At 36.6% G+C, this 19,668-nt stretch overlaps 4 protein-coding genes across 7 annotated transcripts; 1 reads left to right on the top strand and 3 right to left on the bottom strand.

Moving 5' to 3' along the window:
- Positions 1 to 198: 198 nt before the first annotated feature.
- GXIVsPLA2 (phospholipase A2 group XII) lies at positions 199 to 1,408 on the bottom strand. The gene is made up of 3 exons (XM_066402698.1): positions 1,115 to 1,408; positions 784 to 1,026; positions 199 to 656 (listed from the first exon to the last, which is right to left on the bottom strand). Exons 1-3 carry the CDS (start codon positions 1,344 to 1,346, stop codon positions 493 to 495), a joined length of 639 nt encoding a protein of 212 aa, XP_066258795.1. The 5' UTR covers positions 1,347 to 1,408; the 3' UTR covers positions 199 to 492.
- A 373-nt stretch (positions 1,409 to 1,781) lies between these two features.
- Positions 1,782 to 6,038, bottom strand: LOC136416356 (luc7-like protein 3). Of its 3 annotated transcripts, XM_066401489.1 has the most exons (5): positions 5,628 to 6,035; positions 4,590 to 5,338; positions 4,414 to 4,541; positions 4,145 to 4,240; positions 1,782 to 2,377 (listed from the first exon to the last, which is right to left on the bottom strand). In XM_066401489.1, exons 1-4 carry the CDS (start codon positions 5,730 to 5,732, stop codon positions 4,188 to 4,190), a joined length of 1,035 nt encoding a protein of 344 aa, XP_066257586.1. In that variant the 5' UTR covers positions 5,733 to 6,035; the 3' UTR covers positions 1,782 to 2,377; positions 4,145 to 4,187. The 3 variants fall into 3 exon arrangements, 2 of the variants coding, with proteins under 2 accessions (XP_066257586.1, XP_066257574.1); XR_010752702.1 differs by having other exon boundaries at positions 2,870 to 4,240; positions 4,414 to 5,338; positions 5,628 to 6,038; XM_066401477.1 differs by having other exon boundaries at positions 4,414 to 5,338; positions 5,628 to 6,038.
- Positions 6,039 to 6,282: 244 nt separating this feature from the next.
- On the bottom strand, positions 6,283 to 9,640 carry LOC136417629 (protein D3-like). The gene is made up of 3 exons (XM_066403406.1): positions 9,409 to 9,640; positions 8,083 to 8,328; positions 6,283 to 6,651 (listed from the first exon to the last, which is right to left on the bottom strand). Exons 1-3 carry the CDS (start codon positions 9,502 to 9,504, stop codon positions 6,349 to 6,351), a joined length of 645 nt encoding a protein of 214 aa, XP_066259503.1. The 5' UTR covers positions 9,505 to 9,640; the 3' UTR covers positions 6,283 to 6,348.
- Positions 9,641 to 10,472: 832 nt separating this feature from the next.
- On the top strand, positions 10,473 to 17,622 carry LOC136419136 (tubulin glycylase 3A-like). Of its 2 annotated transcripts, none has more exons than XM_066405307.1 (13): positions 10,473 to 10,616; positions 11,626 to 12,053; positions 12,106 to 12,270; positions 12,327 to 12,520; positions 12,573 to 12,757; positions 13,387 to 13,525; positions 14,087 to 14,300; positions 14,423 to 14,513; positions 14,580 to 14,781; positions 14,838 to 15,060; positions 15,166 to 15,323; positions 15,760 to 15,937; positions 17,010 to 17,622. In XM_066405307.1, the coding sequence occupies exons 2-13, from the start codon at positions 11,732 to 11,734 to the stop codon at positions 17,498 to 17,500; spliced, it is 2,562 nt and encodes an 853-aa protein (XP_066261404.1). In that variant the 5' UTR covers positions 10,473 to 10,616; positions 11,626 to 11,731; the 3' UTR covers positions 17,501 to 17,622. The 2 variants fall into 2 exon arrangements, with proteins under 2 accessions (XP_066261404.1, XP_066261405.1); XM_066405308.1 differs by lacking the exon at positions 10,473 to 10,616 and having other exon boundaries at positions 11,509 to 12,053; positions 17,010 to 17,113; positions 17,170 to 17,330.
- Positions 17,623 to 19,668: the final 2,046 nt, after the last annotated feature.

Raw genomic sequence — 19,668 nt, 5'->3', positions numbered from 1 at the left:
TTTGCGAACGTTCCACCAACTTTTTCTTACAAGTTAATATTTAGGGTGCTTTGTTTTGAAATAAAAAAAAACCTGTGATTCATTTTAGCAACGTTTAATAATTAAGATGAATTACGTTTTATTCGTCACCTACGTAAGAGAAGGAGAATAAATATAAATGAAATAAAATCTTTCAACCACAGTAAATAAAACATTTAGTCCGAGACTTGTTTTTAAGTTGGGCAATTATTTTGCTCAGTTCCGTGCGAATCGAGGGGCAGATCTCTAGGGTATTTTTAGAGCTACACACTGGAGGTATCTATTTTGAAGTATTTCCTAGGTATTTTGAGGTACAAATTCATTGGCTATCTAACCCTCGGTACGGACGGAATAATCCTCTACTAACATTTTTTTCTTCAATTTCAACGTGAAGCCAATTATGATTATTGTCGCGTGGACAAATCACAGCCATTAAGATCTTTTATTTTCGTGGATACTGTTCTAATCACTAAATTACAACTCTGATCTCTCGCCTCCTGAAGTGTATTTACTTTTCTTCTTATCCTTCCATCCTGGTTCAGGCGGACAGTAGCAGGCTTGTTTCTGTGCATCCATATAAGATTTACAACCTAACGTCACTGTTCCTGTAAACAACATTTTAGCAGCTCCTTTGCAAGCTAAAAATAAGGAAAAAGTCGTCATTTTAAACTTGTATTTATCTTATAATTTGCTTTTGGATATAGGTAAATTACCATAGCTTTAATTACTGGACACCTTATCAACTTAGGCTCTAGCTAAACTTACCTTTAGTCATAGTTTGTCCCCCAGAATTTTCCGAGTAGCTATCGCAGTGCCGATAAAGACATCTCTTAAAGTCAAGATCACAGACCTCCTTATTTTTATTGCAAGTATCATAACATATATCATGTGTGTTGCAGCATTTTTCCATTGCAGCAAATGGTAAGTAATCGGAACTAATTTTAACTCCTAAAGATCCACATCCATTGGAACTGGGTACATGATTTCTATTGGGTTTTGGAACTGCACCTAGTATAGGAGGAGTCGAAATTTTAAGAGTATCGTTACTAGCTATGCAACCACTGTTAAATGGTATGAACTATAGATAATCACTTACCAGTAGGGCATTTGAAGATGCAGTCTTCCTCCACAGCTGCATCAAACAATTCATGCACAGATTTAAATTTTTGAGCAACTTTTATTGCATTATGAATAATATCTCCGAATACTGTCTCAGCGGAAAAAATAGCATCACGTAAGCTACCTAGGAGCCCTGAACCATATCCTGAATAAATGTACCCCAAAAATGTCAAAACATAAATCGCAATTTTTCCATAAGAAATGTTCATTGTTATTTGTTTTGTTTATATTGTATTCTAATACGCGACGCTCAAACAATCTTCACAAGTCCACTGTACGTTCTAAGTGTTACGTACACTGTAAAATAAAATAAAGGGAAACGAAATACACGTCAACGAATATTATTTAATTTGAGGTTTGAGTCCTCCGTCATCAAACTTACCGGTGACCCCGCCGTCGTATATCGAGGAAAATAGCTAAAAGTGGAACGAAACATAACCTGAAAACTAATCTTTAGCCAATCAAACGAGAGCAGTACAGGTTTGACGTTTCCAATGTTCCGCTTTTAACGATTTGAAGTCCTGAAACTTCGTTTCTTTTTGCTCTTCCGCAGTGACATCTGTGTTTCCTTTCACAATCTACAGAATTCCTTTCTGATGGCGACATCTCTCCTTAGGCTGCTTGAGAAATATTAACACAAATGAAACGCTTTACTTAGTTTGGATCCATTTAATTAACTTAGAACTTTAAAAACGCTGACATTTTAATATTACTATCTAATGCTATCTTGGAAAGCACTTGGCTAATTAGATAACTTTATCGATTGCTATGTTTCTGCATAACGAATCATTACTTTATTATTATTGGAGACCACAACTTCAAATTGCAATGGTCATTTCGAAAATACAACTGCCACAAACTAATCAGCCACGTAGACTAATGATAAATTACATTAATGAAGGTTTCCATATTGGACGTTAAAATGTTGCCGAAAACCTACGGAAATAATAAAAAGCCTGGAGGCCACAGATTTCTAAACGCAATTAAAAATAAAGGGGACCCTATTCCCCAATCGAACTATAAAATTGCTTCATTTCGATCAAATAACGGAAACTTTCATTAGCAACATATTGAGAACGATCCTAGAAATTATGTCACCTGAACTAGGCGATGCGTAGTAACGTCGTGGAAGGCTTGCTAGAAGATTGATTATGGTATTTACAACATGACGGCTGCTCTTCTGTGGACCAGCATTGCTTTGTTTCTTGTTATTGTTAATCGTGAGCTCACCTGTTGATAGCTGCAAAGAGCCAGACCAAAGCATGAGAGGAGAACCATTCTCGGTAGGTGGTGTGACTTACTATGTCTGAATTACCTTTGAAGCTCAAGCGTTTCCTTCCATAATTGGGGCAAAACATGATAAACTGAATATTGCTGATGATATTTGACTTCAATCAACGGTATCGATCTCTATCTCAAATAACAGGGGTAATTTTGGTACCATCCCCAGTGACGGTGACTATCCAAATTCAAGCAGTTTTCAAAAGACCATTTAAAATGTCTTTTTATCGCTAGTAATTACTTATTTGTCTACACAAGGCCACACTAGCATAGGCAAAAGTGAACTTATGTATTGTTAATAATTAGCGTCTCAAAACAGTTTTTTGTAAAAACTAATTTGTTCACAATGACGCCTCCAATAAAACATACGAAAAACATTAGCATGGTGGTTTCATCATTAGTGAAGCTTCAAAGGTAATTCCAGATTAAAACTAAATTACTGGATAAATACCTCGTCGGCAAAACGATGATAACACATATTGGGATCTACATAAGCGGTAGGAATCCGTAGAAAACGGGCTTTGAACTGTTAGTTATGTTTTAAAACTTAAACTATAAATACCTCGTGATACGAAAGAAGTCGTACTAAAGTACAAAAAATTGCGCGTACAGTGTTGCCAACTGTTTGCAGCATTGTCGGGTTGTTTCACTGCTGAAAACTTATATGACACTTTCGTCGGCAATGTCCTGTGATATTTGATAAATAAATTGAAATAACAACATCAAACCACATAATATCAATAATTCAAAATTTGCTGTTATACTCGATTTAAAGTAAAATAGGTGGAAATGCATCCAATGCAATACAGCATACACGTAAATATCCATTTGATGGTCACCAATCGCAAAACTGAATATTCTTTATGTTGATCGGCACTCAAAACGTTTCCAAAAGGAATTTAACCAAACTAGACAACTCTGTTTGTAAGAAACAAGAAGTTTGATTACGTAATTTCGCAGCATTTGGAGTGCCGGTTCAAGAGAGACCGCTCACAGTGGAAGCAGGTTTCCTGCTTAGCAGCAAGCAAAGCCGATTGGAGCCGTCTATCAGTTTCTAATATGGCATTTTTAAATTTGCGATAACACAATAAATGAAGCTCAATTTTGTCAGAGCTGCACGGCTTGTTCCTAATGCATTGCTGTCAGTGGTTACCGGTAACCTGCACCTACTGTGCGACTTTACAACTTAAAAACGTTCCTAGCTTTGTTCTGCTATTTCAAAAATTTATTTATAAATGTCCGTGAAATATTGCGTTTGCCCGTGTTTAGCTACTATTGTCAATACAATACTTCTTGCTTCTTACAACCTTGCCTAAGAAACTTAATAGGTCAAAACTATAATATATATTTGGCAATTTTTCATTTCTGAGAAAAAATACTCATAAAACCATTCGTCTATCATATCAGGCCTAGTGTATTCGTTCGAAACTTTTGCAGATTATAAGATAAAATCTGTTCTTAGTGCCATTTGGCATGTGGGACAGCCTGTATAGTGAATAAACAAATGACAGAAGTAAGACATTTATCACAGATTTAAATCGAATTCTGCAGTTTTGAAAACACACGTTTAAACGAATTTACATATTCGCATTTAAATGCAAACATTGCCAGACAGCCTGATCCACCATTATAAACAAATTAAAAAAAAAGATTACAGAGCCACTAACCTGTGCAAAAACTGGAAGAAATGTTTGGTTAATTCAGGCTCAATTGAAATAGCACCTACCTGCGTTGCATGGTCTTACTCGTCAACTACAAATTCGGTGAAATTAGCGCCGATGTCTGTGAGAATGGTGGTGGTGGTGGTGATGACGGTGGCGATCTAATGAGAAAAAGAATATGTCTGATACATAACTAACTAGTGATGTAATCAACGAAGACTTGCAGCTTGCAACGCAATTTTATAATTTTGGGTATTTCCACAAATGAGTGTCGTTATGTTTCACAACAATTTGATAATGGGTTTTGATGAAGCAAAGACGTCAACAATCTTACCTTCACGGTCAGAGCGATGCCGCCTTTCGTGGTCCCTGTCTCTCTCCCGGTGCTTAGTATCACGGGTCTCAAAGTCTCTACCACGTTCGTGATCTCGCTCCCTCTCTTCATCCCTGTTCTTTATCTCCCTATATGATACAATAATAAGATATATGATTATTTGAATTTGCACGTACCTCTGTCCTGACCGACTTCTTTCCCTTTCCTTGTCTCTGGTCCTTTCTACATCTCGCTCCCTTCTCCGCATTCTATCACCATCCTTCTCTCTAACAAATTTTCTAGGCTCTTTGGACTCCATGATAATTGCAGTAATTTCTTCAACAGCTTTTTTCAGTCTCATATAGCCCATATGTTGTTTTCCCATTAAATGATCATCAATCCTTTGTTGAGCATCACCTACAATCAAAAAGGCCCCACAAACTTCGCACACTTCCATTTGTTTCTCTTGTTCCACAGCCAATTGTGCTGTTAGATTCAGTTGACCTATTTCAGACTTTCTGAGAGCTTCTCTTTCTTCCTTTAGTTGATCACAAAGTTTCATAAGGCCTTGCGCTTGTTCTACATTTCCATCTGTGCCAGCCTCTTCTGCCTCACGCTCCAAATCATTTATTCTTTCATTTAATATATCTATTTTCTCCTGATTCTTTTCAGCTTGTTGTGGATTTGTAGAAGCCAGGACACTTTTTCCGCTAAGGGCTAACCGCTGCTTGCCTTTAACAATTTTTCTCTCAACTTCAGTCAGCATACTAGTGCAAAACCTAATGAAATCTTCCTGATATTGAATTTTTCTAAAGTGGGCTTTTTTGGCTTCTTGAAATAATTTACGGGCTTCTTCATCATGTGTCTTTGAACATGGGCCTAGGTCTGCTCTTGTGTTTACAAAAAGATCATGTGGGCAGAACTTTACCATAAAAAATTTACAATACTGAAAAGAAAGAATAATCAAAATCTATACATAAATTGCTCAGAAAAGATTAGGCTACGTGCTACAGAGGAAGCCAAAAACAGAATACCAAACCAGTCTCTAAACAAACACTCTATCTATGCCCAAAACTGTGTCCCTTTAAATATGAAAATTAAAAAATAAAAGTCACAGTCGATTCCTCATACCTGATAGGTGCTTTAACCAGACTGCTATAATGAATCAATCTTTGCAACAGGCATAGAAATGAGAATCCTGTTCCAAATACTGCTATAAAATAGGAAATACTTGCCTCTGGATCCTCCCAGTCAGTAGATCTGAAATTTTCATTGGGGGCTATGTTTCGATGTCTACCCATAAGCTCATCAAGAAGCTGAGCTGCTGCAAGAACTGCCATTCTTCTAGATTAAGCCCGAAGGGCCTCCACCCTCACAAATCCCACAACTACAAATGACCTATTCCACTCCTTTAGAGTCTCAATTGCCAACAACAGATTACAAGTTTCTTTTCGTTGCTTGTTAGCCAGGGTCTGAGTTAAATTAATGAGTGAGTGAACAAACACGGAAGGTATGAAAAATCAAATATTAATATGAAATTAATCGGAAAAAGCAATCACCGTAATAATATAATTAATTATTTCTACTTCCAACTTCGAACAAAAATTCATAACTTTATTTAATTTATTATCACCACAGTGACAAGGGACAAGGCAAAGTTAGAGGACGACAAGAATGACAGCTGACAGGATAAATCAGGTATACGTTCGGTATCTTCACGATTTCGTTTGAAATAATGCTCACAGGATTCTAGGAGCATTCCAAGGTCTACTTTTGATTGATCCAATTCCCAAGTATGGGATAAAGAAAATATGCTTAGAATTTGAGCAAATCTCAGCAAATAAATAATTTTTACGCATAATGGGAAAAACATTGAAACTCCTTTATTAATCCTTTATTAACGATGATTTTTTAAATTATTTAATCGATTTTTACACGGTAAAATTTATGTTTTTTTTACGCTTGGCCAATTCCGAGTTGCTTGTGCAGCTCGGGAACAGAATCATCATACTGTGCTTGAAAGAAATTGCCAGCTATCAGCTGCAAATCATATTTCTCGGAAAATTTCTGAATAGAAAATTGCGGTCTATCTCCAACCTCAGTATTAGAGACTATTTTCTCGTCAAATCTAATTTTTTTAGGCTGCTTGTACAATAGCAGAATATACCTATGCAAACCACTGTCTTTCGGAGGTCCTGACCCTGCGTATTGGGTGAGCGATTGACCTTTGGAAATGTTTAATCCAGGAATGTTTCCCACCTAAAACAAATTTACAACATATCACTATATTAACAATAAATATATTTTTATTGATTTATAAGGTGGCACACCCCCTATGCAACAAAACTTTCTCCATAAATGCAGTTAAGCATGACGGAGTCGGGGAAACCCCACAAATTTCGAGTGGCGACTGTAATGGAGATTTCACACATGTATAGTATTTTTAATATCAGTTGAAAACATCGCTTATCGAAAGAATGATCAAAAATATCACGATGCAAAATTAAATTATAATCACTATGCCTAATCCAGCGGACCAAAACGAATGTTGCCTTGGTCTGGGATGAGTTATGACGAATATTTGAAATGCGCTACTACTCTGCATAGAGACGGGTACTCGCTGAAACCAGTAGCGTCGACGAAGGGCGTTTAAAATTGAGCTTTTTTGTCCATTTGTGGTGTTACATAGTTATGTTAAGTCATTCATACTTTTATATGTACAAATAAAAGACTTGAATGTTAAATAAGTTAGGTGTGAGTTTTCAGTGGCCCTTTGAAGATTATTTAGGAGATAAAGTACATACACTAAAAATCATTCTAAAAAAGCTAAAAGACTACTCACATTACAATTATAATTGCTTAGCAACATTGCGAGCCATTATGATGGACTGCGGTTTCAAATAAAAATATAAAAAAATGATAATATAATGATGGGATTAGAGTCATAACGAATAGTTGATTTGCGGAGAGAATATTTACGGAAAATTAGGGAGTATCGATAGTTAGGAAGATGTATAATTTCTTTAGATGAAACGTGGTTCAATACTCATAGCGTGATTAAATATGGTTGGATAGATAGTAATTAAAAAAATTGCAGTTTAGGTACTTCATGTTCAAGAGGCAAACGAATTATTATTCTGATGGTAGTGAAAAAGCATTTGTGCCAATGGCTTGTCCGCTAAAAATATATGACAATCCTCTGCTTTCAAAAAAAAAAAATCAAAAAGGAGTATAAGGACATGAAATTTTGCGGTTACCGCCCTATTATTGCATTTTTAACCCCATTGAAGTAATTTGGGGCCCAACGCAGTGTGGAAAAACTGTGTAGCTCATGTCGTACAAAAAGAAAATGAGTATGACGTGTCACCTCCTGTTGCCCCAATAATTATTCAACAGAGCATCGATAGCGACTCCACTGATGATGAAAATGATGAAACCTGTATTTAAATTCAATCAAAAAATAATATGTCCCTACTAAACTTATGTGTTATAATAACTCAAAAAATATGGTTTTTGTGACGCCTATATCCCGAATTCCATTAATGCATGCCGGCAAGAGGTTTTTTCAGTTTCAACTGATGATAAAAGTATTATACAATGTTACCTAGATTTTTTGTCGAGTCGACTTTAAATGTCGTGATGGGGTACCGGATGGCTTAAAAAACACCCAATAGATTTTTTTGTTCATACCAGCCAATGTCTGAATTCACGACTGACAGGATTTGCTCTACTGGGCGCGTCTGGATCAGTCATGACAATTGTGTAGAAATCATCTGGATCCGCATCGAAAGTGATTGTGGGTTGTTCTCTTACATCCATCGGTGCTAATTCGTTTCCCAAATAGACAACTTTTTTCGACTTTTCATACTTGACTCCAAGCAGATGATCAGGAGCTTTAACGATAACGTCGGGAACTATCTGGTTCGCAGTAAAAGCCTAAAATGTAATTGGGTCTTTTTAGGTACGATACCGAAAATTATTAGACAAAAATTTAAAGCAACCAGCGCACTTCATGGTACAAGAAAAACGCAGAGGAATTCTCATTTGTTGGTCCTAGAAATGCAGGACTTTGCTGATTTGCTGCTATCACAAAAGAAGTAGTTTGCGAAAATCGTTAAAAAAATTAACTTCTGCGCCCTGCATTTCGAAAACTATTAACTTTTTGATGAGGCGAGTTGGATTAAATCGTTCATTTCTTGGATTCAAAAAGACCTGTGTCGATTTTCAGTTATTTCATTAGTAGGACAATTCAGCATTCTCAGGACAAAAATTAATTATTGCAGAGGCCACATAGATTACTGTTTGAATAAGGTCGAAACATTTATTTATTAATTTATGTACATTCTATCCATACAGCTTACGCCAATTAACGAATAGGACAAAAACTACAAGAACGATAACAGTAACAATAACAACTCAGTATCAGTAACATATTAGAAATTTTTGTGATAATAGTACAGGCGCATAATAATCAACAAAAATTGCCAACTACTTAAGTTCGGCTTCATTGAAATACCCCAATAACTAACCACATCCAATAATGCTTGTAGCAAGTAGCAGTCTTGCAATGGCCAAATGCTAACAGAACACATTACAAGGGAACGGCGAAAGTAGCGATCCTTGTGGAGTTTTTTCCACAAATTGGAAGCTGCCTCAACTTGATTGGCACTTTTCGAGTCTTTTGGTGTGGAACCTGAGTAAGAGGTTACTCCTACACAACCTGAGTGATCAATGCAATCGTAGAAACTGTCCTACTTAATTAAATTAACATGTTGTTGGTACCCAGTGGCCATTTTATGCATAACTGTTTTATCCTTTTGTTGTTTTTAAGCATTTGGTACTTGCAAGGTTCACTTGCGTGACACGACTATGAATAAATCAATTAAAAAGTACCAAAAACTTATGCTGTATGTACGATTCTTCAGCAGTTTGCGTATGCCCAATCTCTCATATACAGTAACTTCAAAAATCAGAGTATTTTTACCAGCAATAAAATCAGTTTGTGCATATACTTACAAATTCAACTTTGTGGTCTTTGTGAGCTCCATCGGCCGAAACTTGCATTCCCATGAATGCCACCAAGGCAAGTAGTTTATGCAATATCTTCATCATGGTTATTCAGCGGTAGATGACCTGTTAACCGTGAACTAACAAAGGTTCTTGGAACTCCAAAAACTATTAATGTATTGATAAGTCTTAAAGGTGCAAAGCTGATTTAGCGACTGCTTCAAAGGTTCGAACACAAACGTTCTACACCAACTGCTTTCAATTGATAGTGATATCGAATAGTCTTACGTAATATACCTGCTCAACCACTTATAACGGTTTGCAGCGAGTTCTTTAAATTATGGTGCTAATCTCGAATTGTTCATTATTCTCAGGCAGTGATGTGTCCCATTTCGTAATTATGAATAAAGTGATTTTTATGAAGTTTTTAGTAGCATTGCTTGAATTACCTCATATCGCGGAAACTTTCAGTTGCAAAGTCGACTGAGGAAATTGCAATTGGAACTTTTTTTTTTTTTACTTTTTTTAAACTGCAAAGAATTGCAATTGAAAAGGTCAAAGCATTCCGAAATCATCAATTTCGTGGATTTTAGAAAACCCAGTGTTTGATAGTCCAAAAATTCCGTAATGATTAATGATGTCTTCAAGCTACCCGCTTTTCACAATACTTAAAATACCAATATTCGTATTTATTGTTGAGCAGTTTGTTTTAGTTTTAGTTTTGGACTTTCGGTATTGAATTTCTGAAAAATCGAATTTTATAGATGACTAAAAATGATCACATTAGAGTTTAAAACATGCGACAATAAAACTCTTCGCTAAAAGGGAAATTAGACAGCCAATTAATTTGGATCTCTTAATTAAGCCGATGGTGCTAATAAAAGCGTTTAAGAATAATTGAAAAACCTAGAACTCAATTTTAGCGTCACCTAACCTCGAACTTTCAGTTCGCCTCCCAGGGATTGTTGCATTTCCTTGGTGCCTTTACGCGATAGTCACAGAGCCCTAAATATAGGGCCAGCCGGAGTGGCAAGTCAAGCCCTTAAAAATACCATTGCAGCTCTTACTTTTCTGTTCAGTTGCGAGTATGCGGTCGGGCTTTCCATTTCGGGCCTAAACGATATAATTGTTACCCACAAGATGAAAAAAAAGTCAGGTGTTAAGGCATTTTTTGCACGTCTTTCTATGCACGTTTTTAATATTAATACCAGGTATTGGTAAGTCATTTGCTTACACATTGGTAAAAAAACGTATGGAATTTTTACATTTTCTTCTTGGCACTTTTTTGGCACTTTTGTTAAAGGCTTACTAAAGACATTCCCACTTTTCATTGTTCGTGCAGGTTTTTTTTTTGTTAATTGAGCCAAAAACTATTACTGAAATTGCGTGTATGATGCAATTAGTTCCACGAAAATGTATTGATGGAAACGTATCCTATAAATGTGACCTAAGTTAGCACAAGCAAATCAATACGTCGATTTGTGAAAATCAGTAGGGGCAACTTTAAACACCCTCTGTATTGCCTATTGAGGCAGTTCTACAATTTTCAAATAGATTTTTAAAAATACAGTAATGAAAAATATTAAATAAAATTAACAAATTAAAAAAAATAAAAACTTAACTGGAAAGTTGGAAAAACACACTTTTAGCAACATGATTCGCTTTAAAAGTTAACACATATGTATATAACCATTTCACATATTACAACTATTTCGCTCTAACAAACTTTTTGGAAGTTACGATCTCCAAAATAATGGAGAACTGCCGCAGTTTATTTTAAAAAGTCCGAAATCAACTGAATCTGGTTATACTACGCAAAAACTAAACTTAATAAATTATTAATAAAAAGTTAAAAAATATACCGAGTGTTCCATCAGCAAAAGGAAATTTTTCAATAACCAGGGTTTTTCTCTTTAAAAAAAATCGACTGGTTTTCCGAGACGAACGCGCTTTAGTTTCCATCGCCTGACTGAACGTGGGCTAATGTGATGCTGAAGAATGGTACATTGATCTTTATTTGAAAAGTCGGCCGTGCCGCTGTCACAAATGTCAATAAAAAAATCCGAAACTCGATTGCCGAAAATGGCGAGAGAACTTTGTAGCGCGACATGAACCGTCATCACATAACGTGGGCTCACGTGATATCACAGCAGCCATTTTCTACCTTAACAGTGCATGTCGATCCACATAACTTATGACTGTAAAAAACCGAACCACCTCTTACAGATAATAAATTGCCAAAAACTGCGTGACTTATGTCATCCTATCCGAAAATAAAGGCGCTACTGAAGCCTTGGCGCACCCCCTGCTGAAAGAATTCAAGTCCGCCGACATGATAAAAGAACCCCAAACAAACCACAATTCTAGAAAAAGCGTGTCAACGACGGGGAGTTTGAAGCATAAATCTGACAAGCTGCCAATAACTAAAGCTCTGGAAGCGAAAGTTAGTAGGCTTCTGGCTAGCGCACCATCGTCGCCAAAGCTACAAGCGGTGACTCCAGAAATACAAGAGACCATAGATAAATGCGCGAGAAGGTCCAAATCCTGCTTGGAAGGAGGTAAGATCAGGTGCACCATCACAAGTGAAAGATTGGCTCAGTTGAAAAAAAGTGTTGAAAATGCAGTGAGAGATCATCGGATTTTCTCTATCAAAGGTAACTTAAGCGAATTATAACCCTCAGCTACGGCTAACGTGGTATCTTTCAGGGGGCTGGCCAGTTATCCGTAGGGAACTCACCAAAAGAAACTTTATTGAGAAGCTCGAACATGGCCACAAACAGAGATATAACACAGAGGATGTGACTAGCAATTTGCCCGTCAGACAAGATTGGGAGTCACCTGCAAACTATGTCGAGAAATGCGAAAGGACTGGTATTTGTGCTCGTTGTTTTAGTAGATCAGTTTTCCAACGATCATTTAAACCACAGTGATGTCCAGGATGCTCTCAGCATACGACTGTGATTTTTATTGGTCAATGAGAAAGGAACCATCAGATTTACAACACAGAGGAAATGGGTACAAATTGATAAACCGCTTCAGCAGGTCCCTTTTTGCTTCCAAGGAAGGATTAACTTTATTACTTCAGCAATCCTATTGGTACTCCGAGGACAATGTCGCTAATGTATATACTCAAATTGGCCTTGAAACTAATTATTATTTAGCAATTATTTTAGATAAATTTTCCACGTTGCTACGTCTTAGGGTTTCCAGATCATTACAACCTCTTCCTGGACGATTTCCATATTACTGCTTGCATGGGAGTTTTAAAATGGTTTACTGAAAGATATGAGCAAAAGAAGGAGGTTCATTCCATGGAAGGAACAATTCCGCATTCGGCGTTTAATTTTGCTATGGAGAGGTACGCAATAAATAATAATTATTATTGCCATGCGTGACATATTGGACCTTCGTTCATCATTCACTTAGTTTACCTAACACACGTGTGTGCTAGTATTTGTTTTCGCCCCTACCGCCTCCGTTTGTTAACTTAGCTGCATGATACGTGTATCCAAATTAGCAAAAAGATGTTAGTTCGGGAAGTAAAAATTCAGCTAAAGGTCCAAATCATAGCCAAGTCATAATCACTCAATATATTTATATACAGGGTATGTGTTTTTGGAACTCAATCATGAGCATTCGCGGTAACCATAAAAGTTACAAGGTCGGTTAAATTGAGGCACAATAGCACAATTTAGAGTTTAAGAATGTGTAGTTTCAAAATTTGAAAAAATCCGATAATTTGCGGAAGTAAAATACACGTTACATGCAGAAAACGATCTAACACTTTCGTTCAATTTCGCCTATTAACTCCATCAAAATTATACTGTTAATTTTGCCATCGCGTTTGTCCCTGAAAAATAGTCTTTTTTTGTCCGTTTCGATTCGGTCCTTGACACCATTCTAAATACAACCATATGGCGTTATTAGAACTATTTTTATGTTCTATAGTTATCCGTTTTAACATAAATTGAAACTTCTATTTAATAGGTGTGCTGAATACATTGCAAGACAAAGACATCAAGACATTGATAAGGACTTCGGCAGAGTGTGGGATCATGAATGGGAGCAATTTCTGGGCTTTTTTTATTCAGTAGTGCACCAGAACGAATTATTTGCAGACTTTAAGGTAACAGAGCATATTTTACAAGGAGATAGCTAGGTATATCGACAGGGTGTCCGATTAAATTGAGGTATTTTTTAATACATGTGTACTAATTGTGTACCTACAGGTGGTCTTGAGCGAAATTCTGCGAAAAATGCAATTAATAAAGAACGTATAAATGTTATTTCTGAGGCGCTTTGTGACGAAGCAGAATTCAAAAATGGGAAAATTCAAGATGGTCCCACGAGAAATCACAAAGTTCATGATGTTTGCCGAAAATCGAAACGTCTTGTCTGCTGGGCAGTTTATGTGGTCCACGCCAGACGGTGATATCTTAACTTTAGTTTGTTATCCTGCGGAAGGATGTATTACTATTACCCTGAGTAATGAGATCCCCTGTTTTCTTAATCCCCAGTGTAACTACCGACTGATTATTTTATCACACACAGTAAAAATACCTTTCCAAATATGGAACTAAATCTTTTTAGGATCGGAACAATTGAAATATAATAAGCAAATTGATGGTTTCACGTATAACAGTTTTCCTCCTCAAATTTTCTGTAAAATTATGTTTCATGACTTCAGGATAAATTATTAAGCAATTACGCCGAAGCGAAAATAAGGCTAAAAGAAATGGCAAAACACTGGCCACAGTACGACCTAGATGGTATGAGAAACATTTGGATATTAAAGCCTGGAAACAAATGTCGAGGCAGAGGGATACAATTAGTGAAGAATATAGGGGAAGTTGAGAAGGTCCTGACCCAGAAAATTAAATACGTTATTCAGAAGTATATTGGTAAGTAAGAGTTATAGCACTGACAGAGGGGCGTAGCGGCCCAATTGTGTCTCAAGTATGATTCTGATTTCTTTTCAAGTCACAGTGCTAATCAATGTAAAGAAATAGCAGATTTGTTTCAGAAAGACCCCTGATAATCTACAAAACAAAATTTGATATAAGGCAATGGTTCATGGTCACTAATGTTCAGCCACTTACCATATGGATGTACAGGTATAACTGTAAGACCAAGGTTTATCAACTCTCTAGTTAATCCATTTATGGCACCTTTGCTGACAGAGACAGTTACCTCAGATTCAGTGGACAGATATTCAGCCTTGAAAACTTCCACGAGTCCCTACATCTAACTAATCATGCAGTTCAGTGCCGATACGCCAATGGACATCAAAGAGACAAGGCTTTACCCGACGACAATATGTGGGACTGCCATTCATTTAAAGCTTATCTGAAGCAAATCGGCTGCTTCGATAAATGGAATCAAGTAGAAACCTGTTGATGTGAATTCTATCTCTGCATCCACATGTTATACATTTCTAGGTAATTTTTCCCGGAATGAGGCAAAGCATTGTGTGCGCCATGCTGGCTAGTCAGGATACAATGGATCGCAGGCCTAACACGTACGAACTTTATGGGGCGGATTTCATGCTGACTGAGGACTATACGCCATGGCTACTAGAGATAAATTGCAGTCCAGATTTGTCGTCTTCTACTTCCGTGACTAGTAGATTATGTTCACAGTGCATGGAAGATGTCATCAAAGGTAAAATCAAAAATTGAAACAAATCACGTGATCTGTATATACATATAAAATAGTTCTAAACGCAAGGCAGTAATCATAATCTTACTTTCATAATTTTTTTTCTAGTGATCGTGGACAGAAGAAAAGATCCAAATGTAGATACAGGTTTATTTGATATGATTTATAAACAAAATTACCCTCGAACACCACCATACCTGGGAATGAATCTCTCTGTCAGGGGAAGGAAAATATTCAGGCAAAGGCCTCGAAAACCTGATGAAAAGGTACGAAATAGCCAAATTGCCAAAATGGCACCCACAAAAGAAATCAAAGTTGATGGTTGTTGTCGAAAATTGAAGCATCGTATTTTAAATATGTAGAAAAGGAAAAATTGCAATGGTGAAGCATCAATGATTTTGAATTACCTCGCTAAATAAGCTGAAGAAAAAGTAAAATATTTTTCTAAAATTGCCTTAATTCACATCTTTGGCCAAGAACATGTTACTTTTCCTATTCAACGCACTATTTTGTTAACATTAGACAAATAAAAATATTGACAACAATAACGAGTTCTCCGTGGTTAAACACAAAAGCGTTGAGAATTGTCTTGTAGCACTTAACATCTTCCCAGTTTTATACCTTCACCTTAAACACTTGGTACACAACCGGGGTTTAAGTACTTGCAGTCATCTGTTATACTACGTTCATGATCTCATGTAGGAAATACGAGAGAAGAGTCACTTTATCCATCGCCTAAAGCCAAGAAAATCAGGCGAATTTATCAGGGCTGAAATGTTAGGCGATGCAGGGGCTGCAAATACACTGCCTAAGCTGTTGTCGCCTGACTTATATTCCGGACCTGTTTTTGAGGACCTTATTGAAGAGCTTAACAAAACGAGTAAGTTTTTTTGCTAAAGACGGCTATTTAAATTATCATTATTAAATTTACTCTACAAACAGAAACAATATTGATTTGATACCATTAGGTGAAAAGAAATATCAAAAGTCGAGGGTCGTAGAGAATCAGTTTGGTGGTCGTGGTTAGAATTGCTGTTTAAAATTGCCTATGTTAAGGTTCCTTCGATAAACGAAACCACGAAAATAACAATTTGCTTTACGAAAGTGGACTGTATTAATTTTCACTTATTTTAATAATGACAAAAATGTTGGTCTAAGTATGAAGCGGGAGTTTGCTTAGCTGGGCAGATTACGAACTATGTCTACGATCATATGTTTAGAGCAAGTACTGGTCAAAGAGAGCAAAACTACTTCGCTCATCCCTTAAGTACTAAACCTGAGGAGCTCCAACCAGAGGCGCATCACCACCAGGAGCTCTTACGAGTTATGGCCGTGCCTGATGTCATAAATCGCAGCCATTGGGTGAATACCTATATAAGTCGCTTTTATTGGAATATTGCGGACCCGCCGAATTACAAATCGCGGCAATAGTCCAATTTAAAAAGCTTCTTTTGACAAATAGCGTATTTCCTAGCCATAAAGAACCCTTCAATGTGGCCTGATGGGTACGGTTGTCTGACACCCAAATGGAATCCTCTAAATAATTATCGATATACATGGGCATAACTTAAAGGATGAAAGTACGAATAAATTAACTAAGCAAACTACACCAAAAACAATAACCTAAAGTTCTTAACAGTCTGTTTTGGGTCCTTTGGGATACGTGAGCGTCTTCTATATGTTTCCCATATGTGTATTGGATGTATTGGATATTACAGCGACATATGGTTAGTAATTGCCACTTTTATATTTACTGCACCCAATCCTTGGCACTTTTCAAATTTTGAAACGACGTATCCTCAAACTGCTACTTGGGCAACTTTGCTCCAACTTAACAAACCCATTCTTTTGTAGTGACCGAGATTCCCGTGACAACCGCAAAAACGGACGCCCTATATATGTGACCTACTAAAAATAAAGATTTCTACATTGCACCTTTTTCTTCTTTCCAGTTTACGAAACGGACAGTGGCATTCACTTCGTACTACCAGAAGCTCAGAATCCAATTCAACAAGAAGCCACCAAGAAAAAACTCCCTTCGAGCCGTGGGGATAGGGTACCGAAATTTTCGTTTTCTCGGCACAAAATTAACCCAAAACCTTCTTTGTCTAGAAAACCAAACGGAAGCGAAAACATTAAACCAACTAATCATCGCCGAAGCACACGTTCTAGCGTGCCCATTGCTAGGCGTAACTATTTTGGACTGTTTAGAAAGTTTATCTCAAGAAATCAGGACCACTATAACCCGCCATTAAATTCATGGGAAAAGGAGACTTTCAGTATCCTCAAAAGCGAGAATTTGCTTAGCAAATCGCGAAGCAGTAAATCTGGTAATGTGGCAGACAATAAATCATTTTTGAAAAGTGTTCCTTGTTTAAACTTGCCTACGTTTGATCTTAATAAATTGTTGCCTGAGATTAAATCTAACAATAACAACATGTAATGCTTTAATGGGCCACTTTGGAGAACTAGTTATATAAAGTAGCAATCAAGCAGTTGTTAGAGAAACCGTCTTTAAATGAAGGATCGTCATATTTTTACTGAAATATATTCTGTTGTCAACTGGTTGGCCTTCTTTCTTGCGACTCCGTATGCCCCCTCCCCTCCTCTCCTCTCCTCTCCTTCTAACTTCGAAACTAATCGAGATATCAAGCGAATGTATCGATTTTGAGAATCAAAACGTTCAGTGCTTTATCAAAAAAAAAATCGCAAAGATGATCTAGAAAGGTACTCATGCATAAAAATCCACCTCTGGATGGGGAAGAGAGAAAACACACGATAAGCATGAATGCAAAGACTGAACCTGAAGTATCAGGACAATCAGCTGTCCAATTCTGATTGGATTACTGCGCTTAAACTACTATATAAAAACTCTAAAGGAAGGAAAGGGTCTGAAAAAGACATTTCCATTGCGTGATGGAGAATTGCATTTTAATAGGGAAATTATATTCCACTTTATCAATATTAAGATGAGAAGAAAAAAGGAGAAATAAGCCAATTAAGGAAGTTTCCATGAAGCAAAAATCAAGAAGTTGGAACTAAAATCGGGAAAGTCACAGAAGAAGATATCTGAACAGAAGAAATATAAAAGAGGCTATGTCGAATCCAAAAAATCTTTGTGTAGAGGTTGAGGATTTAAAATATTTATCCAAGGACACTAAATAAAGTATTTATAAATATTTATATATATATGTATATATAAGAAAGTCTAATGCTGCAAATTGCTCCCAATTTACCCAGAAGTTGACCAAATAGATAGTTTTCTAGAGTAATAAATACACCATTTTCAACTGCGGCCGTGAATTCTGCATAACCGCCTTTTTCTGAGGAACAAACGCCTTAAGGAGGTTCGAAGTAAATATGAAAGTATACTAGGATAGCTTAATAATTGAATATTCCTAAAACTGGCTATTAAGTTTCGTAGTTTAGAACAAAATTGAGGTTTGTCTGAAACGAGTTTATGTAAAACGTTTTGTCTTTTTGGGTCACAGTATTAATTTTGATAAATAAATAATCCTTTAGCCCTTCATATTATTAATAAACTCCCATGTCGGCCCCTTTCATCAAGGACTTGGAGCAGGGAAAACTCTATTATTGATGTGGGTAATAGAAGGTTTTGCGTCGTAGAATTAAATTTAAATCCTGTGGTCTCATATAATATACGGATGGAGAACATGATGTTTTTGTTGCATGTTATAAATTCAGACCTCCATCAACAAAACATGCTGTCTCTGCAAAGGCGCGGTCGTTATCAAAGACCTCAACCTTAACAGGAGGACTTGGCATTAACCAACTTACATCACCGATATTTCTGATGCCCGAAAATTCAAAGTCAACCTTTTGTTGTTTAGGAATCTTACAAATAAGATAAACCATGTGTGCTTTACCAATAAACTTGTGTCAAATTGTATAGCACCTCAGCAGAAAAATAAACTCGCTGATTCAGCGATATCACTAGGGCAAGTGGTTGGAAAAATCGATCAATGTAGTATGTGTCGATGTCAAAATAGATATTTGACATTGATTTGAGTCCAGTAAAACTGTTTACCGCCCATGCGTGACTTTACCACACGCTCATATTTAAGTAAACTCATTAAAAATAATAGAGTTAACGCGCATGCACTTATAGAAAAAATATCGTACCTAACAGTAAAAAGCGCGGTTCCTCTATTTATTTGAGTGCAGAAAAGGGAAGCAGCACAAAAATGACAATTATTATTACTTTCCTGCATTGATTACTTAAAATAACTGACGGTGACGCCTATTCATCAAACAAAATACCTGAGATCACAAATTTTTATAGACAAAATAGTGTTCCTCTTGCGGAAAGTGTTTTCCGGCACTCTTGCCTACTCGTCGCATTGCAGATTTGTTAAAAAAGTAAATACATGAGGTTTTGTTTGATGATCGCCCTTATCATTTCGGCGTTTAGATTGCCTCCTTTTTAAGTTAACTACTAATGTGCGATCTGTTGGATTTAAAAGAATAATACTAACCGCAGTTAGACTGCGACATTTTGAATACTTAAATTTAAGCGAATACCCTGCAATTATCAGCACAGAAATTATAATTGAAAAACCTATAGAATTAATAATCGCAGAACCACCTAAG

This window comes from Euwallacea similis, chromosome 2 (assembly GCF_039881205.1).
Source record: "Euwallacea similis isolate ESF13 chromosome 2, ESF131.1, whole genome shotgun sequence".
Classification (NCBI taxonomy): domain Eukaryota; kingdom Metazoa; phylum Arthropoda; class Insecta; order Coleoptera; family Curculionidae; genus Euwallacea; species Euwallacea similis.
The sequence above is the reverse complement of the archived record's forward strand: the minus strand, read 5'-3'. Positions and strand labels throughout refer to the sequence as shown.

What these genes read in the sequence shown, in the direction of transcription:
- LOC136419136 (XM_066405307.1), top strand. Translation starts at nt 11,732, where the DNA reads ATGATAAAAGAACCCCAAACAAACCACAATTCTAGAAAAAGCGTGTCA. An exon ending in CTTACCATATGGATGTACAG is followed by an intron (nt 14,514 to 14,579) that starts GTATAACTGTAA and finishes CTTTGCTGACAG; the next exon opens with AGACAGTTACCTCAGATTCA. An exon ending in GCTTCGATAAATGGAATCAA is followed by an intron (nt 14,782 to 14,837) that starts GTAGAAACCTGT and finishes ATACATTTCTAG; the next exon opens with GTAATTTTTCCCGGAATGAG.
- LOC136416356 (XM_066401477.1), bottom strand. Translation starts at nt 5,732, where the DNA reads ATGGCAGTTCTTGCAGCAGCTCAGCTTCTTGATGAGCTTATGGGTAGA. An exon ending in CTGACTGGGAGGATCCAGAG is followed by an intron (nt 5,339 to 5,627) that starts GCAAGTATTTCC and finishes CTTTCTTTTCAG; the next exon opens with TATTGTAAATTTTTTATGGT. An exon ending in GCATCGCTCTGACCGTGAAG is followed by an intron (nt 4,241 to 4,413) that starts GTAAGATTGTTG and finishes TTTTCTCATTAG; the next exon opens with ATCGCCACCGTCATCACCAC.
- LOC136417629 (XM_066403406.1), bottom strand. Translation starts at nt 9,504, where the DNA reads ATGATGAAGATATTGCATAAACTACTTGCCTTGGTGGCATTCATGGGA. An exon ending in AAGACCACAAAGTTGAATTT is followed by an intron (nt 8,329 to 9,408) that starts GTAAGTATATGC and finishes ATTACATTTTAG; the next exon opens with GCTTTTACTGCGAACCAGAT. An exon ending in GTGAATTCAGACATTGGCTG is followed by an intron (nt 6,652 to 8,082) that starts GTATGAACAAAA and finishes AATTTGTTTTAG; the next exon opens with GTGGGAAACATTCCTGGATT.
- GXIVsPLA2 (XM_066402698.1), bottom strand. Translation starts at nt 1,346, where the DNA reads ATGAACATTTCTTATGGAAAAATTGCGATTTATGTTTTGACATTTTTG. An exon ending in CATCTTCAAATGCCCTACTG is followed by an intron (nt 1,027 to 1,114) that starts GTAAGTGATTAT and finishes CTCCTATACTAG; the next exon opens with GTGCAGTTCCAAAACCCAAT. An exon ending in GGGACAAACTATGACTAAAG is followed by an intron (nt 657 to 783) that starts GTAAGTTTAGCT and finishes CCTTATTTTTAG; the next exon opens with CTTGCAAAGGAGCTGCTAAA.